Here is a 19,512-nt window from a genome sequence, read left to right as displayed (position 1 = left end):
AAAATGCAAAGTGAAATGATTACTTTTAGAATAAAAAAATTAAACCTTGAGATAAGAGTATTTTTTATTTTTTATAATAATATTTTTATAATTATCAAATCAGTTCAGAGATAATTCTGTATTTGGCTAAAAAAACAAAAAAAAAAATATGTGTGGTGCTAATAGGCTTTTTTTTCCTTCTCTATCTCATTCCTTTAAAATTACAACTTGACCCTCTTGGTTGTTGGTATTTCAACTTTAATATCTATTATTTTGATTTTTGATTTTTGATTTTGGCCATTTTGTATAAATTTTATTTGTTTTAAATTTCACCCTTCAATCTCAATTTGTCAATATTATATTCTCCAATGTGGTCCTTGTTTTTTGAATTTTTAATTTGTTTTAATTTTTTATTGTTCTTTTATTAAATTGATTTTTTTGGTTCAATTTCACCCTTCAATGAAATATAAAATTTATTTTGTATTTTAATTTTGATCTTTATTTTTTTAATTGTTATTTTTTAAAAAAAATCCTTTTGTATGATTGAGATTATCTTTTCAATTTCATCATTTAATATATAGTTGATTGAGAATTGGACATAATGATTTTTACAAATTAAGTGCTTTGGGTCTAATGACTTGGATCACAAGTTTAAAAAATTAACATAATTTTAGTTTTTCTGAAAAGTTTAATAACTTTTTTTATTTTTTATGAGGTTATTCTAATCACATAATTTAGGGATAATTTAGGAGTGCAGGGTGATGTAATATCAAAGGTTGACATAACCCTAATTAGAACAACATGATAATCTGATAACACCCAATTATGTTCACAGATATAATATGGAAGAAATGTTTTAGAATGGTTAAAATGATAATTTGTGGGAAAATAGGAGTGCTATAATTAATCAGTACACTATTGATATTTTTCAATTGAAATTTAAATAAATGCAATGAATTCCAATACCAAAGCAAAGAAAACTCAAAAGTGTTCAAATTAAATACATTAATTTTTAATCTAAAAAAATTAATCAGAGATTATAAGTTGATCAAATCATAAAAAAAAAAAAAAACGAATTTATAATTAAATGCCCCAATAATTACGGGCTAAGTCTAGTTTCTTCTAAACGCCAGACCCAGCCCATTAAACGTAGCCAGGGTTTCTTCTCTAACCAGAAGTTCTCTTCCATAAACCTCACACTCCCTAGCAGCGTCCTTCTATTTGCCAGGTTCCTTCATTTTTGTTCTCTGGTAGGTTTTCCTTCGATTCAACACCTTTTCCTCGATTTGAGATCAACGTTCTAGATATTTTTTTTTTTTAAGGTTTAATGTTTTTGCTATTGTATTTGCAGGACAGGACTCTGAAGAGGGTTGCTTTTAGAGGTTTCAGTCATGAGTTATGTCTCAAGATCTCAAGTTGTTTTCTTTTTGTGTCGTTTTATTGCTTTTTCTTGAAGGGTTGGGTTTTTCATGTTTTGGCCTCTAGTGCTTCATGGTTTGGAAGGAAATATGATGTGGGGTTGTGTTGGTTCATGGTTTTTGAAGCATTTAGGTATATTTTGAAAGGTTGTCTTGTCCAATGACATGGTTAGAATGGAAAATTTGCTCGGTCTAATTTTTAATTTGTGTCAAAATTGCTTTATGATTATAATAAATTGAACTGTTGATCATACTTAGATTGAACTTGGTCTTAGATTGTATTTACTCGACTGGCTTCTTGAATATCAAGACTAAATTGGACAAAAAGTAAAAATTCACTGAAGGTCTTGTAGAAGTTGGTTGAGGGCCCTTTGGTTTCTTACAATGAATGCTGATAGTTAAGCAGGCTAGGAGCAATGTATTTCCAGTTCAAGAATCCATATGTAAAGAGAACTTATATTATGGATGGTGATTTTGAAATAGCTAATGGATGCGTGCTCTTTTGGTTTAGAGTTAGTGATGTCATTTTGAGTTTTTAAGGTTAAGAAGGAACCCTGGTTGTAGAAAGCACACTGAAACAACTTAGGTTGATCTAGTGGGTGACTTATGTTAAATTTCACGATTCAAATATTTTATGTTTTGTTGACTGCAGTAAGCTTGCGGGTGATACAATTCGTGAAGCTGTTACAACTATAAAAAATGGTGTGAACGATAAACCACGCAAATTCGTTCAGACTATTGAGCTACAGATTGGTTTGAAAAACTATGACCCCCAGAAGGACAAGAGGTTCAGTGGCTCTGTTAAGCTGCCACACATACCCCGCCCGAAAATGAAGGTCTGCATGCTTGGAGATGCTCAGCATGTGGAGGAGGTCATTATCCTCTCTGTTCTGTGTAAATACATGGATTAAAAGAATTGTTTGAATCAGTTTTGAGGTTTTGTTTTGATGACTATATAAATGTTCTCTATTTTGCTGCCTTTTATAGCGTGTTTTGCTTGCTCCATTTGTGTCATTTTTTGCAGTGGTTTTGGAAGTCCTGAATTCTATCGAAATACATAGATTAAATACACTCTATGAACTTTTTGTCTGCTTTTTTTTTTTCCGTCTTGTCATGTAACTTTAATAGGGTTAACTGTTCAATTATATTGGCAGGCAGAGTCAATAAGCTTGCAATGGATGGATGTTGAAGCACTGAAGAAGCTGAACAAAAACAAGAAATTGGTGAAGAAGCTTTCAAAACAGTACCATGCCTTTTTGGCATCAGAGTCCGTCATCAAGCAGATTCCCCGTCTTTTAGGCCCTGGCCTCAACAAGGCAGGCAAGTTTATTTGGATGATTTAAGGTTTGATTATTGGTTTTCAAACTGTTACCATGTCAAACCGTTGAAGTTGTTTCTGGGTATGGTTGTTTCTCATGGTTTCTGCTAAATTATGCCTGAATGCAGGAAAGTTCCCAACCCTTGTGACTCATCAAGAGTCGCTAGAGTCTAAGGTCAACGAGATCAAGGCAACCGTCAAGTTTCAATTGAAGAAAGTGCTGTGCATGGGTGTTGCTGTTGGTAACTGCGGTATGGAGGACAAGCAGATCTTCCAGAATGTGCAGATGAGTGTCAATTTCCTTGTCTCACTTTTGAAGAAGAATTGGCAAAATGTGAGTTATTATCAATGCCTGTACTTCTCAAACTTGTTGCGACTTTCTGCTGACTAATTTGATGTCTTTTGTTGCAAAAAACCAGGTGAAGTCCCTGCACCTAAAGAGTACCATGGGAACACCAGTCCGCCTCTACTAAGCGAGTTCTACTAAACAGCGTTATAGTTCTGAAATGCTTTCTGAACAGAGCTTATGATTGTTTTCGGAAATATGAAATTTATGTCGTTGGATTTTTCCTTGCATTTTTCTTGAATGCTTAGCATTTTTGTGAAGTCTGATTTGGCCATAGATCATCATAGCCTTAATGATCTCATTGCCTGGTTTGTGACTTGGCTTATCTTGGTGGCTACTGTTAGCCTAGTTTTGACGTAATTAGCATAATGTTATATTTCTCGGTTCGAATGTCTTCGATCATTCATCATCAACTGATATAGGTTTTTTTGAATTTTTTTTTTTTAATAATGAAAACTCTACATTCGAAGTTACCTTCTCACACGATAATATATTTATTTATTTTTGCTTATCTGAGCTCCAAGGTTTTTCTTTTCTTTTCTTTTTCAACACCGTATCTCATGATTATCAAACCCGACTCGGGTACTGGGTTTCATCAGCCTGAAAAAAATAAAAAAAATATTTTAAATTTTAATATTTCATATCAAAAAATTAAGAAAAAATCCATATGAATATAAGTTATATATATTGTAAATAATGAAGTTTAAAAGAATATTTTTTAAAAAAATTTATCCCACGTTGAAAAGATACTATGTTATCCTTTCAAGTTGAAGTATTTAAATCAAAAACGTTTTTTATCCTAAATTGAAATAATTAACTTTTTTCTTGTGAACATAGAGTATATATGTATTAAAGGGTTTCAAATCCTACATTAAAAAGATATTATGTTATCTTTTTATGTTGTAGCATTTTAGCTAAAATTTTTTTATCTCACATTAAAAAAACATAACTTTTTATCTCAATTAACTAAAAATACTTTATTAAACCAAAAATTTGTTTTAATAAACAAATTTATTAAACATAATAAAATATATAGCTAGCGTTACGAGATCATATATCTTAAATTTTAGTTAATTATTTATTTTATTGAATAAGATATACATGTAGACTTTTTTATTTATGATAAAAAAGATTTTATATCTAAAAACATATTTGAAAAATTAATATATTTATTTTTTTTAAAAAAAATTATTCATCTCCAAGTATAAGTCAGATAAAACGAAGGATTATTTATTTATTTATATCAAATAACTGTACAGGTAATCGATTTGAAAGGAAAGCCAGACCAATCGTAGACAAGGAATCAAAACCTTTTGATTTGTCAAGGAGGCACTGTCAAGAAAGTTTGCCTTCAGAGAAAGTGAGGTAATGCTGGAAGGCACTTTTCGTGACACGTGGTCCCTTTTGAAGAAAGCAATCATACTTTTGTTTTTTTTTTTTTACAAAGCAGGAAAGTGCTATCCAACAATTTTCCTTCACACGGGGTGGTTGGAATTCTTATAATTTAATTTCAATGATTAAATTAATTTTTTAATTTAAAATCATTTTAATAGTATTAATTTTAATTTTAAATGGAATTCAATTATTAAAAAATAAAAAAAATGTTACCTTCTATTTTGATACAGTAATTCTCTTAATATTCTAAAAATACCCTTAACAACATAAATCCTTAAATAAATTCATACCCTACAAAATATTATGCAATGCCAAATACATCTGTAATATTATTTAAAAAAAATATTTTTTTATTTTTTTTTAAATTTCATTCGTATAAAACCTAAAAAAATTCTAAATGAATTAGCATAATAAAAAATCAAACCCAAAAGATATAAATGGAAGTATTTTTTTTTTCAACTCTAGAAAAACATGAGGCTATTCTTTTTGAACTATTAATTCAAAAGTTATTAATGGTTACTTTCAGTATTTCTTTTTAAGTCCATGTTATTTATTTGAATTAATCTGCTTGCCTAGCCACTTCTAATGTTTCAGAACTAGTGATTATTTTTAGTTCGGTTTGGTTTTTATCAAAAAAATATAACCAAACTGAATTTTTTTTAAAAAAACCGGAATCGAACTGAAACCGGTTGAAACCGACCGGTTTCGGTTCGGTTTTTTAAGACAAAAACCGATTCAAACCGGTTTGGCTCGGTTTTTTCGGTTTGGCTTAGTTTTTTTCCGATTTTTTTTGTTTGGATTTAATTCAGTTCTTTATAAAACCGAAACTAAAACAATAAAGTCAGGTGATTTATTAAGGCAAAAGGTGGAAAAAAGACATGACTTTAAAACTTGATTTAGTTAATTTAAGGTCCGCAGTGTGCCAGTTCCTGAGCTTCGTTGGTTGTCAATCTCTAATCAAGTAAAGAAAATCTTTACACGTGTCAGGTCCACCATTAGTTTATCCACAATTTATGCGAGTCTACTAATGGCGAGTTTGATAAACTAATCAAGTAATTATCAATCTTCTGAAAAAAAAAATATTAAAAATAAATTAGTTTAAGATTTAGATCACAAGTTAAAAAGATAAATCTAAATTAATCGGTATTGGTATTGGTATTGGTATTAATCACAAGTTAAAAGATTAACTCATTGGTATTGGTATGGAATCCAAGCAGCGGTTCCAGGATCAATGAGAAGGATGTGTTGGAAGGCCTCCAGCCTCACCCTAACATACGAAGCTTAGAGATTGAGAACTATAAAGGTGATGAATTCCCACCATGGCTTTTAAAACTCAATAATTTGGTGGTGCTGAAATTGGAAGGCCATTTTCCTCATCTTGAAATTCTTGAGTTGGAAGAATTGGATAGTTTAAGTTATATCGTCAGTGGATTTAGAACAATGGCTGCAGCTTTGTGTCCAGCTTTAAAAAGAGTGTCTCTAAAGCACATGAATAATCTAATGGAATGGAAAGTACCTGAAGCAGCAGCTGGTGGAATGGAAGTAGCATTTCCTTGCCTTGAAGAGTTGGAATTTAATAGGTGTCCGAAGTTGAAAAGAATTCCAACTATGAGGCATTTTTCATCAAAACTCGTAAGATTGACAATCAGAGACTGTGATGCATTGAGTCATATATCTGGTGGAGTACAGGCACTATTTCCTCTTCTCGAAGAGTTGTACATTGAACGTTGCAGGGAGTTGAAAAGCATCCCATCAATGAGCCATCTCTCATCAAAACTTTTAAGATTGACAATCAGACACTGTGATGCATTGAGTGATATGTCTGGCGAATTTCAAGCCTCTATGACATCTTTTAAATATTTAACCATAGAGTATTGTTCCAATCTGGCATCCATTCCAAGCCTTCAAAACTGCACAGCTCTGAAGGTATTGTCTATTTCTAAGTGCTCTAAGGTGGTGCCTATTATTCTAGAATTGCATTCTCTTAGAAGTGTATCCATCCGTTCGTGTGAAGAAGCATGTGTTCGAATTAGGTGGCCACTATCCTGCGCAAATCTGGAGGATTTGAAAATAGAGCACTGCAGGGAGCTTATCTTTGATGATGATTTACATGGAGGAGAATTGTTGCCTTCTTCTTGTCTTCAATCACTAGTCATTATGCGTTGTGAATACTTGAAGTCTGTTCCTGATGGTTTAGAAAGAAGACTGCATTCTCTTGTTCGATTAGATATCAGTGGGTGTCCGAATTTAAGTCATATTCCGGAAGAATTCTTTCGCGGCCTCAACCAATTGGAGGTATTGCACATTGGTGGTTTCTCAGAGGAATTGGAGGCATTTCCTGGAATGAATTCAATCCACCACCTGAGTGGTTCCCTCAAAGAGCTAAAGATAATTGGATGGAAGAAACTGAAGTGTCTACCAAATCAACTTCAACACCTCATCTCCCTTACGAAATTAAAGATCTATGGTTTCAACGGAGAGGAATTTGCGGAAGCTTTGCCACATTGGTTAGCCAACCTTTCTTCTCTTCAAGAGCTTACAATTTCGGAATGTCAGAATCTCAAGTATCTTCCAAGTTCAACTGCCATGCAACGCCTCTCCAAATTAACACTTCTGAACATTAGGAGTTGTCCGCATCTTGATCGAAATTGCTTAAAGGGCAGCGGGTCTGAGCGGTCCACGATTTCTCATATCCCAAGTAGCAATATAGGTAAGTTTGAATTTCTATAAAATCTGTTTGCTTTGAATTATATTTATTTATATTAAATATAATTGCTTCAATGATTTCTTTCTTTCTTTCTTTTCCATTGCATTGTTTAATTTAATTGCTTCCACGACAAATCCTCTTTCTAGGAGTAGAGCGCAACTCCTCCAAAAATAAATAGCAAGTGAGGGAGCACAATCTTAATATCAGTTGTATCAGGTCGGCTCTTCACTTTCGAACTTTTTGGGTTTACATGGACTTAACCCATCAGGTTTTTTTTTTTTTTTTCTATTTTTTTCATTTTTTCTGTTTATCTGATTTTTTTTCTTATGTTTTTGTATAAGATCCTTATCCTGTGCAAAGCTGATGATAACTGATTCCCGTTTTTATAATTTAATTGTATACTTTTAACCAGGAGACGGCGATCCGGTACAAAAGAGACAAGGTCTCCGTGCTGCACAGCCAGCCCCCGCTTTGACTTCTGACAAGTATTTGGTTGTTTGCATCTTTTTATGTAATTATATTTTCAGGTGAAACATACTTTCTTGTTCAGTCAACCAAGAATGAGTGGTTTTATGCAAAGAATATTATGATTCAATGCAATCCCATAAGCATAGTAGATTTTTTTCTCAGGGTTGATGTTTCTCCCGATTTGGAGTCCTGGCAGGAGCAGCAGTGGATCAAGAAAGACTCAATTGTGCATCTCTCTGACATTTTAAGGAAACATCTCCTCCTCCACAAAGGTTTAATCATTTGTGAGTGTTTTGGCAATTGAGATGAACTATACAGTGGATTTGGTTGAGTAGATCATGGAAAACCAGAGTAGATGCACTGCTCTATTTTTTCTGTCGTATGTTTCTTTTTCTTAATTCTTTAACTAATTTCTCAAGGAAAAACTTCAATGATTTAAAAACAATCAATCTGCCTTTCACATGTTCTACTTTCCTTCACTCTTTTATCTCATTTTACTACCTGCAATTCTGAAACGAAAAGGTGTTTTCTCATTCAGATGGTTTCCTAGCCCAACCAAGTGAAAGGATTTCGAGACAGCAAGGACAAATGGTGAAATATAGAGGACCGGATAAAGAAGCAGGCTAGAACATGAAATGCTTTTGAATATGTGAGCTTGGGAAAAGGTTAAGGGGGAAAAGTCTTCTTGAGTTTGTTAGACAATTATTCAACATTACTGTTTATCAGTGCAAAGAGATGCATGAAATGCATTTGGTTACCGTTGTGAGACTTAAAGTTGGTGATTCACAGGTAATTCTCTTATTCAAAATGTTACTTAAGGTAGCTAGTGAATGCAATGGAATGTGTTTTCTAGTTGAGCTTTTGGTGAATTTCATCTTTGTGTTCTAAAGGTGTTTGGGAGGGGGTGGAGAGCTGTGAAATGGAATCATGGTATAGTTAACAATTCTTCTGCTCGTTCCTGTGCAGGAATTAATCTTATTTAGGGATTGGAGCGGAGATGGGGACTCCATTAACTCACTGAGGTATTTGGCATCGCAGATAGTGTCAGGTTTCTCTATGAGATTATTAACCATCCAATCCCTTGTGTTGAAGTTGATGCAACATGGTCTCCCAGCAAACAAACCAGCCCCTGGAGTTGACTGAAGGACTGCACCGCAACAGCACATGGTAAGTATGACACGATAATCACCTTGCAGGAAATTTGAAACAGAAATCAAACACCAGTTTTTATTTCGTTCACTCAGTAGAATCAAATCACAGATTTCTTTGAGGCTGAAGATTTTATGTTTTTTGAATATGGCGGTTCTTTTTATGTAAAATTGTGGCAATTACAACCATTTGTCTTCCAGTTCTAAAATGGGGTTTTTTTTTCCCTGGTGGGTGTTCAATTCTAGCCCTTGAAAAGATACTTTTTTTGTGTTTCATGTACGTTGAAGACTTTTATCCTCAAAAGACTTAAACATTTTTTTGTCAAGTAAAATAACTTGACCTGTGCATGCACAAGAAGCTTGCCCATTTGAGTTGACAATAGTTGAATTTGCAATCATACAGGTATTTGCTGAAGTGAAGGATCTTCATGTTGATAAAATTGCATTAGAAGCCAACGCTGATCATCACTGGGAAGGTTGCACATTTAGTGTTAAAATGTGTCTTGAATTTTTCAGAGACCACATTAAAAGTGAGCCAGTCGAGTTGGAACTTTGTTTGCTTCTACATGAACCCTAAACGCCTAGGTGCATGCTTGGAACAAAGAAATACTGCAACTATCAAATGCAAGATGAGAAGGTGAAGCTGAAATACAGTAACCAGAAGCTCTCACATATACAGCACACTCCTTAGCCACTCCCTTCTCTTTTTGTGTCTTTTTATTTATTTATTTATTATTATTATTATTAAGGGTTATTGGGTTTTTCATGTGTTGGCCTTTAGTTCATTATCTTTGTCTGGTTTTCATGGTTTGCAAGGAAATGTGATGTGGGGTTATGTTGGTTCTTGGTTTTTGAAGCATTTTGGTACAGTTTGAAATGTTGTTTTGTCCATTGACATGGTTAGAATGGAAAATTTGCTTGGTCGAATTGTTAATTTTTGTGTTAAATTGCTTTGTGGTTATAATAAATTGAAGTGTTGATTATGCTCATATTGAACTTGGTCTTGATTGTATTTACTTGACTGGTTTCTTGAATTGGACAAAAATAAAAATTCACTGAAACTGCTGTAGAAGTTGGTTGAGGGTCTTTGATTATTTACAATATATACTGACAATTGAGCAGGTTAAGAGTGATATAATTCTAGTTTAAGAAACCATATGTAAAGGGAAGTTATATTATGGAGGATGCTTTTTAACTGGCTAATGGATGTGTTCTCTTTTTGTTGGGAGTTTGTGACATAATATTTTGAGTTTTTAAGGTAAAGAAGTAACCCCATTTGTAGAAAGCTCACCGAAACAACTTAGGTTGAGCTAGTGGGTGACATATGTTACATTTCACGATTCAAATGTCTTATGATTTGTTTATTGCAGTAAGCTTGCAGGTGATACAATTCGTGAAGCTGTTACAACTATCAAAAATGGTGTGAAAGACAAACCACCCAAGTTTGTTTAGACCATTGAGCTACAGATTGGTTTGAAAAACTATGACCCCCAGAAGGACAAGAGGTTCAGTTGCTCTTTAACAAAGGTTATGGATCATTTTCATAAGCTGAGGGGTTTTTCTAATCACACATTTAGGCTTGCCTTTTGGCTTTCTATGCATAAGGATTTCCAAGATTTTTCTTTGGAAGATGCATATGCTAATTATGGCATTCAACCCTTAGGTTCCCTACTACTGATTTTAACATATTTCAGTCATCTGTCTCACCAGATTGTCGTACCTTCTGTTTCATTTCTAAAAATTGGCAGGCACTTGATCTTCAGCAGTGATGTTAGATGAAGATTCGGTGCAATCTCTTTAACAAAGATAAGGTCTCAGTTTTCTGTCACTTATTTTCAATAGAAAACTGTCTGTCCTGCTCACAGTAGAGGCGTGTATTTGTGATATTCTCTATCAAATTGTGAATACTTCTTTTGGTCGCAGTTTATTTTCTTATTAGATTTTCTTTTCCATTTCGGATCATTATAATCTTGACCTTCATTGAGCTGGTGTTTCAATTTCTGTTGGTATGTGGCTGGATTTATGAGTTCAGGAGTTATCCATTTGATACATGCATGTTTGTATTCAACAATGATTTAGAGTTTATGTTTATCAGTACAAGCTCTGCTCATTGATCTGGCATGGGGATTTTGCAGGGGAAGATACATGAATAGCTCAAATCTTTTTCTGAAGCAGAGTAGTGAGACTTGAAGGAGGTACTCTACTGGTGAGTTTTCTCGAAGCAGATACTTGTTAGCTAATAAATGCAATGTCATGCGCTTTCTAGTTGAGGTTTGCTGACATATATCATTTTGCTCTAAAGGATTCTCGCCAACAGCATGGAATTCAAGTTAAATCTATTCCAGGTATGATTCTTTATATCTCCTAAAACCTATTACCAAGTTTAGTCTTGTAACTAAAATCACAGCCAACTATCCCATGATGAAAGCAATCTGGAAAAGACAAGCCATCATGGGAATTATAGTGAAGTTGTATGTAATTATGATGGTCACAACCATATTTTAAGAAGAAACATACTTTCGTGTTCAGTTTCATGCAAAGATTGTGATGTTTCATTGCAATCCCGTAAGCACAGTAGATTTTTTTCTCAAAACAACAGTGTTTTTATATACAGTCCTTCACCTGATTTGAAGTCCTGGAAGGAGCAGCAATCGATCAAGACACCGTCAATATGTGCATCTCTCTGACATTCCAAGGAAATGTCTCTGCCTGCAGAAGGGTTTAATCATTTGGGGGTGTTTGGTAAGTATCAATCATTTGAAGATATGGATCAATGCTGCCAATTATTCAACATTGCTGCATAAACTGCATGATCCGCCAAATGGGCCTAAGAGCATTGTGATGTAGGATTGTCTTTTCTTCCAATAAGATTCTGAAGAACAGTTTGGAAGCTGCTGGTAGAGCAAATGGTGGAAGATGATCTTTTATGGTGATACTTTATGAGGTAAACATGCAACCAAAACATATTTCAATTAGCAGTTTTGAAGGGTATATGTATGTTTTTCGTTTGTCATTTTCAAAATATTAATAAGGTTTTGGAAAAAAAAGGTCAGGCAAAAAGTTTGTGCTTCTCAAGATTGGTGGAAACTTAAGGAGATTTTTGGTTGCAGGATTTTGAATTTGATGTGGTGATTGCAATTTTGAAGTCCCACATCAAAGATCGATTTGATTTTGTGAGGAAACACTTAGTGATTTATAAACGTGTTGGGTTTGAACTAATTATAAAGAAAATTAAATGGCATGGAGATTTTATTGTAGCTCTAGACACAGATTATTTGGATTGTGACAGTGAAATTTACATGGGTTTGTTGTGTAAATAAAAGGACTATAGGAGGTGTTTTAGTATTTTTCACGTTATATTTTTTTATTTAGAAAAGCTGCTAGTGTGTGTTCCACACGCCCCAACGAGTAGGTGGTGCTTGCAACATTAAGGAGGCGAGTGAAACGCCTCCTGGGGCCAAATCTGGCCATCCACTGTCTAGCTAGATACGCAGACATGTCATCTTCCATTTGGTGCAGCGCGTGTAGACATATCATGGTTGGATTGCCGCCGGTGATTGATTGTTTGTATTTTTTCTTTCTTCTCTCTCCCGACAACTAAAGTGCACAATTGTCGTCTGCTTGTTTGTTGCTTACTTGAGTTTGACAAATACGTCAGACCCAAGCTACTTGGGTCTGAGTACCACACCAGACCCAAGGTTCTTGGGTTTGACAACAATGTTTGGTACTAGACCAAGGCGCGGGCTGGCAATATGTTTGGTGCCAGACTCAGGCAAGGGTTTGGCATAGCCGTCAAAGTTGCGGGTTTGACAAGGCAGCAAGACCCAAGGCTTTTAGGTCTGTCATGACCACCAAGACCCAAGGCTCTTGGGTCCTGCGTGGCCGCCAGACCCAAGGGGTTTAAAACATTCTTTATACTTTTAATATTTTTTTTACATTTTATAAAAATGATATTGACCCGTTACGAAGCACGAGCTAATATACTAGTTGTCTTCTATATCTTAAGGATTTCTGTAAACTTTTGTTTCAATTCATTATTGAGGCTTGCTTTGCTAAGCATAAGCTCATATACAGATTATACATTGAATCAGCCTTTCACATGTTCTACTTTCCCGCACTTCTAGACTGCTACTTCATTTTACTAGCTGCAATTCTGAATCCAAGAGGTTTTTTATTATTCAGATGGATTACTAGCCCAACCAAGTGAAAGCATTTCGAGGCCAGCATCGACAAGGGGAAAAGTCTGATGAAGGGGACTCGGACTAGATAATGCGAGAGCAGCTTTTTTTAGGGTTAGCTGAAAGACAGGCTAGAACCGGATGTCAAAGAAGCCCCAAAATCAGGGCCACTTTAACAAATGTGAGTTAGAAAAGTTGTAAAAGGTCTTCTCGAGTTCGTTCGACAATGATATAATATTTCTTCTTATCAGCGCAAAGCTCTGCTCATTAATCCAGCATGGGGTTTTGCAGATGGACATACGTGCAATGCCTTCGAGTTTTGCTGAAGCAGGAGTTGCTATTGTGGGATTTTGTGGAAAATGACATAATGCTTCCAAGTAATTCTAGCAACTCAGAGATTCAGTTCAATCTATGCGATGGAGGATTTGCTGCTGTTATTTGGAACAACTTCTGATTCGGATGCTCACTATACTAATTTTTTTACATAAGAACCAGGAAAAATAGGCCCGGGTTCATGCACAGAGGCTCATTGCTTCATTTGAGCAGCTCAGTTTCAAGTGAGTTACAGAGACTCTTCTCCGTTCAATCTCCGAATATGCCTTTAGTTTGAGAGCTGAGACACTGTACTTTGCGAGCTTGAGGCCTTGTGGACAGAAACAAATAAAACATTATAAATGGTAAGCTGTGCTACGAACATCATTTTTTATTCTGTATAGATTCGGAGAAAAACATTGGTGGGGTTTTTTTTTTTTTATGTACTTTTAACTCATCTAAAATATATACTTTCTTGTCACTATCACATGTTTCAATCAACTTTTAAAACCGCAAATTCTACACACAAAAAAAAGAGAAAAATATAACTAAATAATTAATAGAATTAAATAATTGACTATCAAAAATAAGATTCAATATGAGTTTTGAAATAAAATAACCATGAATGAGAAAGACAAGTGAGGTATGACAACAAAACCAATACCTGTTAAAGATATATAAGTGTTATTATTAGTCATGACAAGAATACAAGATGAAGAAAACACATAAGCAAAAGATGATGAATCTGGAGATATATAATGTAATGTACTAGAATTCAAAACCCATTTAAAATATGACATACCTGAAAAACTAAGAGGTAACTGACCTATAAAAAAAGAAGCAAATATGGCTTGTGGCTGTAAGGAGAGAAACTTTTGAAATCACTTAGTCAAAATATGAGGATCGGTGAAAGGACCTGATGATACTACTACTGCAGTATTAGACTGTGGTGGTTAATAACTCTGATATGGTATATGAGCATTAGATTTTGACTGGTTGTCAGGTTTCCAAACTTAATATTGTTGTTGAGATTGATTTTGTTGTCTCAACCTAGAATATTGAGCCTTTAAACCTTTTACTTATAGAAACTACACTTGTTGAAGGCAACCATTGTATAATTCCTATTCTGATTATTAGAGAGTGACTTAGAAAGTACTGCTAGCACAAAATGATTAGAAGTAGAAATAATTTTTTTTTCAAAATAAGACTAAACTTATATATTTCTTTAACCAATAACTCACTGACAATTGAGTCAACATAAGAAAGTGAAGAACGCTGTAAAATTGAACTTCTAAGTCATTCAAAAGCACTGCGAAGTGTCATTAAAAAATGTATTAATCGTTGTTGCTCTTTACAAGCAATATAGGCATCATGTGCCTTTAATTCTACCGATTTTATAAGAGCCAATTAATTTCAAAGATTTATCATAACATAATAAAACTCCTAAATACTCATATTCCTCTGATGAAGAACTCATATATCATTCTCCAATTGATATTGTTTTGCAAAATTTAATTGAGTGAATAATATTTGTAAATAATCCCGAACCTTTTTTGTTGTTTTATATTTTGTCAACTGTGTATTTATGAAATGCTTAACAGAATTGTTAATTCAAGTAATAATTTTTGCATTGTTTGCTTCCTAGACATTTATTAAGGCAGCATAACCCTTATCAGTATTTTTAAATTTCACAGAAGTTCCACTAACATATTTCCACATCCTTTTACCCTTACAAGAATTTTTCATCACATAACTCCAATTCGAGATTGCAGAAACCGAATGAATACCCTTTTGAAATTGTTCAGTCACTCCAAAAAAAAAAAAAACATATGTTTGAGGCTAAGCCTTATCCCATAAAACCTGGCTCTGATAACATGTTAAATAATCCAAAGAAATAAAGAGAAAAACAAAAATAAAAAAGAAGGAAGCTAGGGTTTCATTGATAATGTATAATACAATTAAAATAATTAAAAGGAATAAGTTTAACCTAAATATAAAGAGACTATATATAGATTAAATAAAGGAAACTAAAAAGAAAATATAAAGACTATTTTACCCTTAATAAATAATAAAACAAAATAACTTTATATTTCTTAACAGTCACCCGATTAAAAGGAATAAGTTTATCTATTATTTTTATCTCTCCTCGTAATCAACAGATATAGATTTGTTGATGTGTGTAGATTTTTCACAATACTCAAACATTAAAAAAGAATATCAACATGAGACAAAGGAGTTGCTCGAGAGAGTTGCCCCGTGTTATTAAACTCGATTTAAATTGATGGGTTAACTTGGTAACTTATAAATCTGGTCTCTAACTTGATTATAAAAATAATAATTAAATAGGAGTTGATCTGGTTGGACCTAATCGATTTAACATGCCAACCTTTAATTTGAATAATCTGGACAAAACTTGATTTGATTATTTAATTTTTTTTAAAATAATATTGTTTTAAATTAATTTAAATTATCCATCTAACTCGTAATATATATTTTAATTTTAAATTGAGTCAATTCTAGTTTAATAATTTTGTCTCAATTTCAAATAAATACCATGAATCCAAGACAACCAGTCCCTATTTGGGCATTTATAATATTATACTCAACCAGCCCATTAGGTATTTTATAAATGAGTCCAATATTATTATCTTCTAGTGATAATTCAGCCCAAGATAAACAATCACCCATAAAATATTATTTTAAGTTGCCTTATAAATTATCAAATATCAATCCGAATCAAGTTCTCAAAGATTTAAGTGTTATGACTTTTGATTACTTATCATTTCATAATTTTGCAAACAAAAAAACAATTTATAAAAAGTAGTCATTTATTTTAAATTATTACTAAGAAATGATTAAACAAATTTGATGTTTTATTTAAATTCTATAATTTAAAAGGATATCAGAGTCAACTAATACTAAAAAAAAAAAAGAAATAATTTTTAATTATAGAATGTTGGATTTGATTCAATGACAGTGTTTATCATTGAAAAACATTAAAAAAAAATCATTAATGGAAAGGTAAAAGGATGCATTGCACATGGGATTTTGAGATTGCGGCAACAAGGAAGGTGACCAAAATTTTTTTATTTTTATTTAAAATTAATATTTTTTTATGTTTTTAGATTTTTTGATGCATTAATATTAAAAATAATTTTTTAAAAATATATATTTTTAATTTACTTTTTAAAAAATATATTTTAAAAAATAATTGTTACAACACTTACAAACATATTCTATAAAATTAATTAAAATACATTAATTAATTAGATTACTGATTATTGGCTAACTCACTCCAACCAAACTAAAAGTATGTTTATTTTTATGTTTTAAAAAATATTTTTGAAAAAATTAAAAAAATTAATTTAATTTATTTTAAATTAATATTATTTTTAGTATTTTTATATTATTTTAACGTATTTATAAATAAAAACATATTATTTTAAAAAAAATACTTAAAAAACAATCACGGCTCCAAAATACATAAGGATACAACTAGCCTAGGTTGCTAGTATTTGGCCCGTGGTGGAAGCGCTTGGGGCATCTGTCTCTTGTCTCTGGAGTCGTTCTTCCTTTCAGAGATCCCAAAAGCCACCATCAGCACGTCTTCTACTAATATAAATACCACCACAACCCCTTTTCCTCTGCCACCCACCCTGTGCCTGCTCTCTATCTCTAACATTGTAGCCTCCCTCTCGTGTCACCACCACCCCGCCAAAGTAAGCTCTCTTTTCTCTTATAGTTTTTGTTGTTTTGTTTGGTTCTTTTTCTTTGATGTGATGTAGTTCTTGATCCGTTCTTTTATCTTGAGGGGTAGATAAAACATGAAACATATGTATCTTCCAGGAAGTGGGGACTTGTCTCTCTCTCTCATCTTGTTTTGGTCAACAAGAACAAAACAAGTTTGTATCTTTGATCAACATGTGGTATATGTTTTTCGCTTTTGCTTTCTAAACCTTCTTTAAGAAGAAAAGTTATTGAAAACAATTTGACTGTTACCTGTTTCATTAAAAATTTCGGCAGGTTTCTTAACTAGCTAGGTCTAGGATGTTGGGTTAGTCTTGAAAATTCCTGTCATTTTGGTAAGAAAGGGAAAACTGAGAAACTGGGGATTCGAAATGTAGCATCAGTAGTTTGATGTTATAATTAATCAGGGACAATTAGAGTGTTTATCTCTTGCTGTGTAACCACTGTAAATTAGGGGGTTTTTTCAGCTTTGAAAGATCTAGTCTGCAGTTTTTTTATTTTTTATCTTAGAACAAAAGGAGACATCTTGCTGGCATTTTTTTGATGTGGGAACTAATTTACGTGTTAGTCCTGTGATTTCTAGAGGTTATTACTAATTACATCTGTACGCATATTGAGCTGATAACTATATTTTGATTTCTGGGTTGCTTACGATATTAAGACCTTCTCAGTTTATTTGTTATTGCTGCTAAAATTTTTTAGCAATGAGCTATGGATTACTGCTTTCGTGGTCTATAGGAACCCTGTATGGTATAGCGCTGGCCTTATTTTGGAATAGTGATTTTTGGCATGCTAACTAGCTTTGTGAACCTTGATTTTGAAAAAAATAATCTCTGTTAATTCTCATTCTTCATTCATTTTTCCAAAAATGAGAAATCTTGATTTTTACTTACTTTATGTTCTCTTTTTAAATGATGGAGCCTCGAGTGAAGAGCAGAGAGCCATTAGCTTGCTCTTCTCATAGTGCTCCAAACATCAATTGCCTTCTTGTTGTAGGAATGGATGATTTGGTTCCGTTTTGTTGCGGATACAAGTGAGGCATACAATGTTGGAACATGATCTAATCTTATACTTGAGTGTGTTTAAGAATCCATGGGCTAGGGGCAGGGAACCTTTTTTTTTTGCTCATTCTTAGGATTCCCTTGCTCACTACTTTTGAATTCTGATCTTTGTTGCTTTGTCCATGCAGAATGATGCAGCTTCTTTCGCATGTTAGACTCATTGCATGTTTTGTGCTTTATTTTTGTGGTGCTATACAAATATATAAAACCCTGTATGAAATGGCTGTTGTTAAACACTTCCAATGAAGATTCAACAGTGGTATTTTCATAAAACATGGACATTGCTCCCCTTCCTGCACTTTATTTCTTTTAAGTAGCTTGATGAAAAATAGTGCTTTTAAATTCCATGCAAAATGAATGAAACCATTCAATTATTACTAATATTGAAACACCTCATTAACCAGCTGTCAATTTCTGGTATTCTGCATATAGGAGTACAGATGACAACAGTTACCGTTTCTTCCCAAAGCCTGCTCAAAGCTGCACCCCAAAATCAGTTTACGAGCACCATTGTCAAGAGAACGTCCTCACTGGGATCAGTAAAGAGTGTCTCTAAGTCATTTGGCTTGAATTGCTCCGCCAACTACAAAGCATCAATGGCAGTATACAAGGTTAAAGTGATTACACCAGAAGGCGAAGAGCATGAATTTGAAGCTCCAGATGACACATACATCCTAGATGCAGCCGAGAATGCAGGAGTTGAGCTGCCTTATTCTTGCAGGGCTGGGGCTTGTTGTACCTGTGCTGGGAAGGTGGCATCAGGTTCTGTCGACCAGTCTGATGGTTCTTTCCTTGACGAGGATCAAATGAAGGACGGTTATCTTCTGACTTGCGTTTCCTACCCAACTTCAGATTGTGTGATTCACACTCACAAGGAAGGTGACCTTTGCTGAGGTCTTTTGCAGTCAGAATTGAATAGGGACGTAGGATTTCTGTGATTGTTATGAATCATTTTGAATCTAATGATGGTATAGACCGCCGGGGACCTTCCTCTCTGTAGTGACTTCATGTTTGTTGTTTCAACACCAAGAAGGATAGTTTTACACAGTATTGCAGTAAATAAATCGATGTGGAAATGTTCCCAGCTCCCATTATTTCTTTGTTAGACATCATGGTGAGGGTGGAGGGTAAAAAATCCATGTTTCTTAAGTTGTAGTTCAAAGAAATTTCTAAAGTCGCTGATACCAGTTTATACCTCGTTCTGATTTCACTCGCACTGTATTAGGCCACAAAAAATTACAGTCGATCATGCCAGGAAAGCCTTGTTGGTATCTTTTTACACAAGAACACAGCTATACAATAATCATTTATATAAGAACAAACTGTCGATTGTTAAGACCATCGCATATCTTTATTAAAGCTATTCAAGCTAAATTCCAATAAATTTAGTTCTTGACAGTGTATATATATATATATAACTATCAGACTATGAGAA

At 33.5% G+C, this 19,512-nt stretch overlaps 3 protein-coding genes across 5 annotated transcripts; all 3 read left to right on the top strand.

Annotated features, from left to right (window-relative positions):
- Positions 1 to 1,127: 1,127 nt before the first annotated feature.
- On the top strand, positions 1,128 to 3,455 carry LOC18098119 (60S ribosomal protein L10a-2). 2 transcript variants are annotated; one of them, XM_052452197.1, is made up of 6 exons: positions 1,128 to 1,229; positions 1,331 to 1,376; positions 2,051 to 2,269; positions 2,552 to 2,717; positions 2,844 to 3,049; positions 3,135 to 3,455. In XM_052452197.1, the coding sequence occupies exons 2-6, from the start codon at positions 1,371 to 1,373 to the stop codon at positions 3,186 to 3,188; spliced, it is 651 nt and encodes a 216-aa protein (XP_052308157.1). In that variant the 5' UTR covers positions 1,128 to 1,229; positions 1,331 to 1,370; the 3' UTR covers positions 3,189 to 3,455. The 2 variants fall into 2 exon arrangements, with proteins under 2 accessions (XP_052308157.1, XP_052308156.1); XM_052452196.1 differs by having other exon boundaries at positions 1,132 to 1,229; positions 1,331 to 1,379; positions 2,054 to 2,269.
- Positions 3,456 to 5,638: 2,183 nt separating this feature from the next.
- Positions 5,639 to 13,753, top strand: LOC18098118 (putative disease resistance protein At4g19050). The gene is made up of 13 exons (XM_024599658.2): positions 5,639 to 7,166; positions 7,310 to 7,431; positions 7,576 to 7,690; positions 7,794 to 8,010; positions 8,170 to 8,420; positions 8,598 to 8,798; positions 9,183 to 10,590; positions 10,915 to 10,985; positions 11,082 to 11,124; positions 11,394 to 11,521; positions 11,627 to 11,723; positions 12,962 to 13,138; positions 13,249 to 13,753. The coding sequence occupies exons 1-2, from the start codon at positions 5,897 to 5,899 to the stop codon at positions 7,339 to 7,341; spliced, it is 1,302 nt and encodes a 433-aa protein (XP_024455426.2). The 5' UTR covers positions 5,639 to 5,896; the 3' UTR covers positions 7,342 to 7,431; positions 7,576 to 7,690; positions 7,794 to 8,010; positions 8,170 to 8,420; positions 8,598 to 8,798; positions 9,183 to 10,590; positions 10,915 to 10,985; positions 11,082 to 11,124; positions 11,394 to 11,521; positions 11,627 to 11,723; positions 12,962 to 13,138; positions 13,249 to 13,753.
- A 3,027-nt stretch (positions 13,754 to 16,780) lies between these two features.
- Positions 16,781 to 19,275, top strand: LOC18098115 (ferredoxin, root R-B2). Of its 2 annotated transcripts, none has more exons than XM_024600216.2 (2): positions 16,781 to 16,988; positions 18,482 to 19,275. In XM_024600216.2, the coding sequence occupies exon 2, from the start codon at positions 18,518 to 18,520 to the stop codon at positions 18,968 to 18,970; it is 453 nt and encodes a 150-aa protein (XP_024455984.1). In that variant the 5' UTR covers positions 16,781 to 16,988; positions 18,482 to 18,517; the 3' UTR covers positions 18,971 to 19,275. The 2 variants fall into 2 exon arrangements, with proteins under 2 accessions (XP_024455984.1, XP_006384806.1); XM_006384744.3 differs by having other exon boundaries at positions 16,784 to 16,988; positions 18,510 to 19,275.
- Positions 19,276 to 19,512: the final 237 nt, after the last annotated feature.

The sequence above is a fragment of the Populus trichocarpa genome, chromosome 4 (genome assembly GCF_000002775.5).
Source record: "Populus trichocarpa isolate Nisqually-1 chromosome 4, P.trichocarpa_v4.1, whole genome shotgun sequence".
NCBI lineage: Eukaryota > Viridiplantae > Streptophyta > Magnoliopsida > Malpighiales > Salicaceae > Populus > Populus trichocarpa.
The sequence above is the reverse complement of the archived record's forward strand: the minus strand, read 5'-3'. Positions and strand labels throughout refer to the sequence as shown.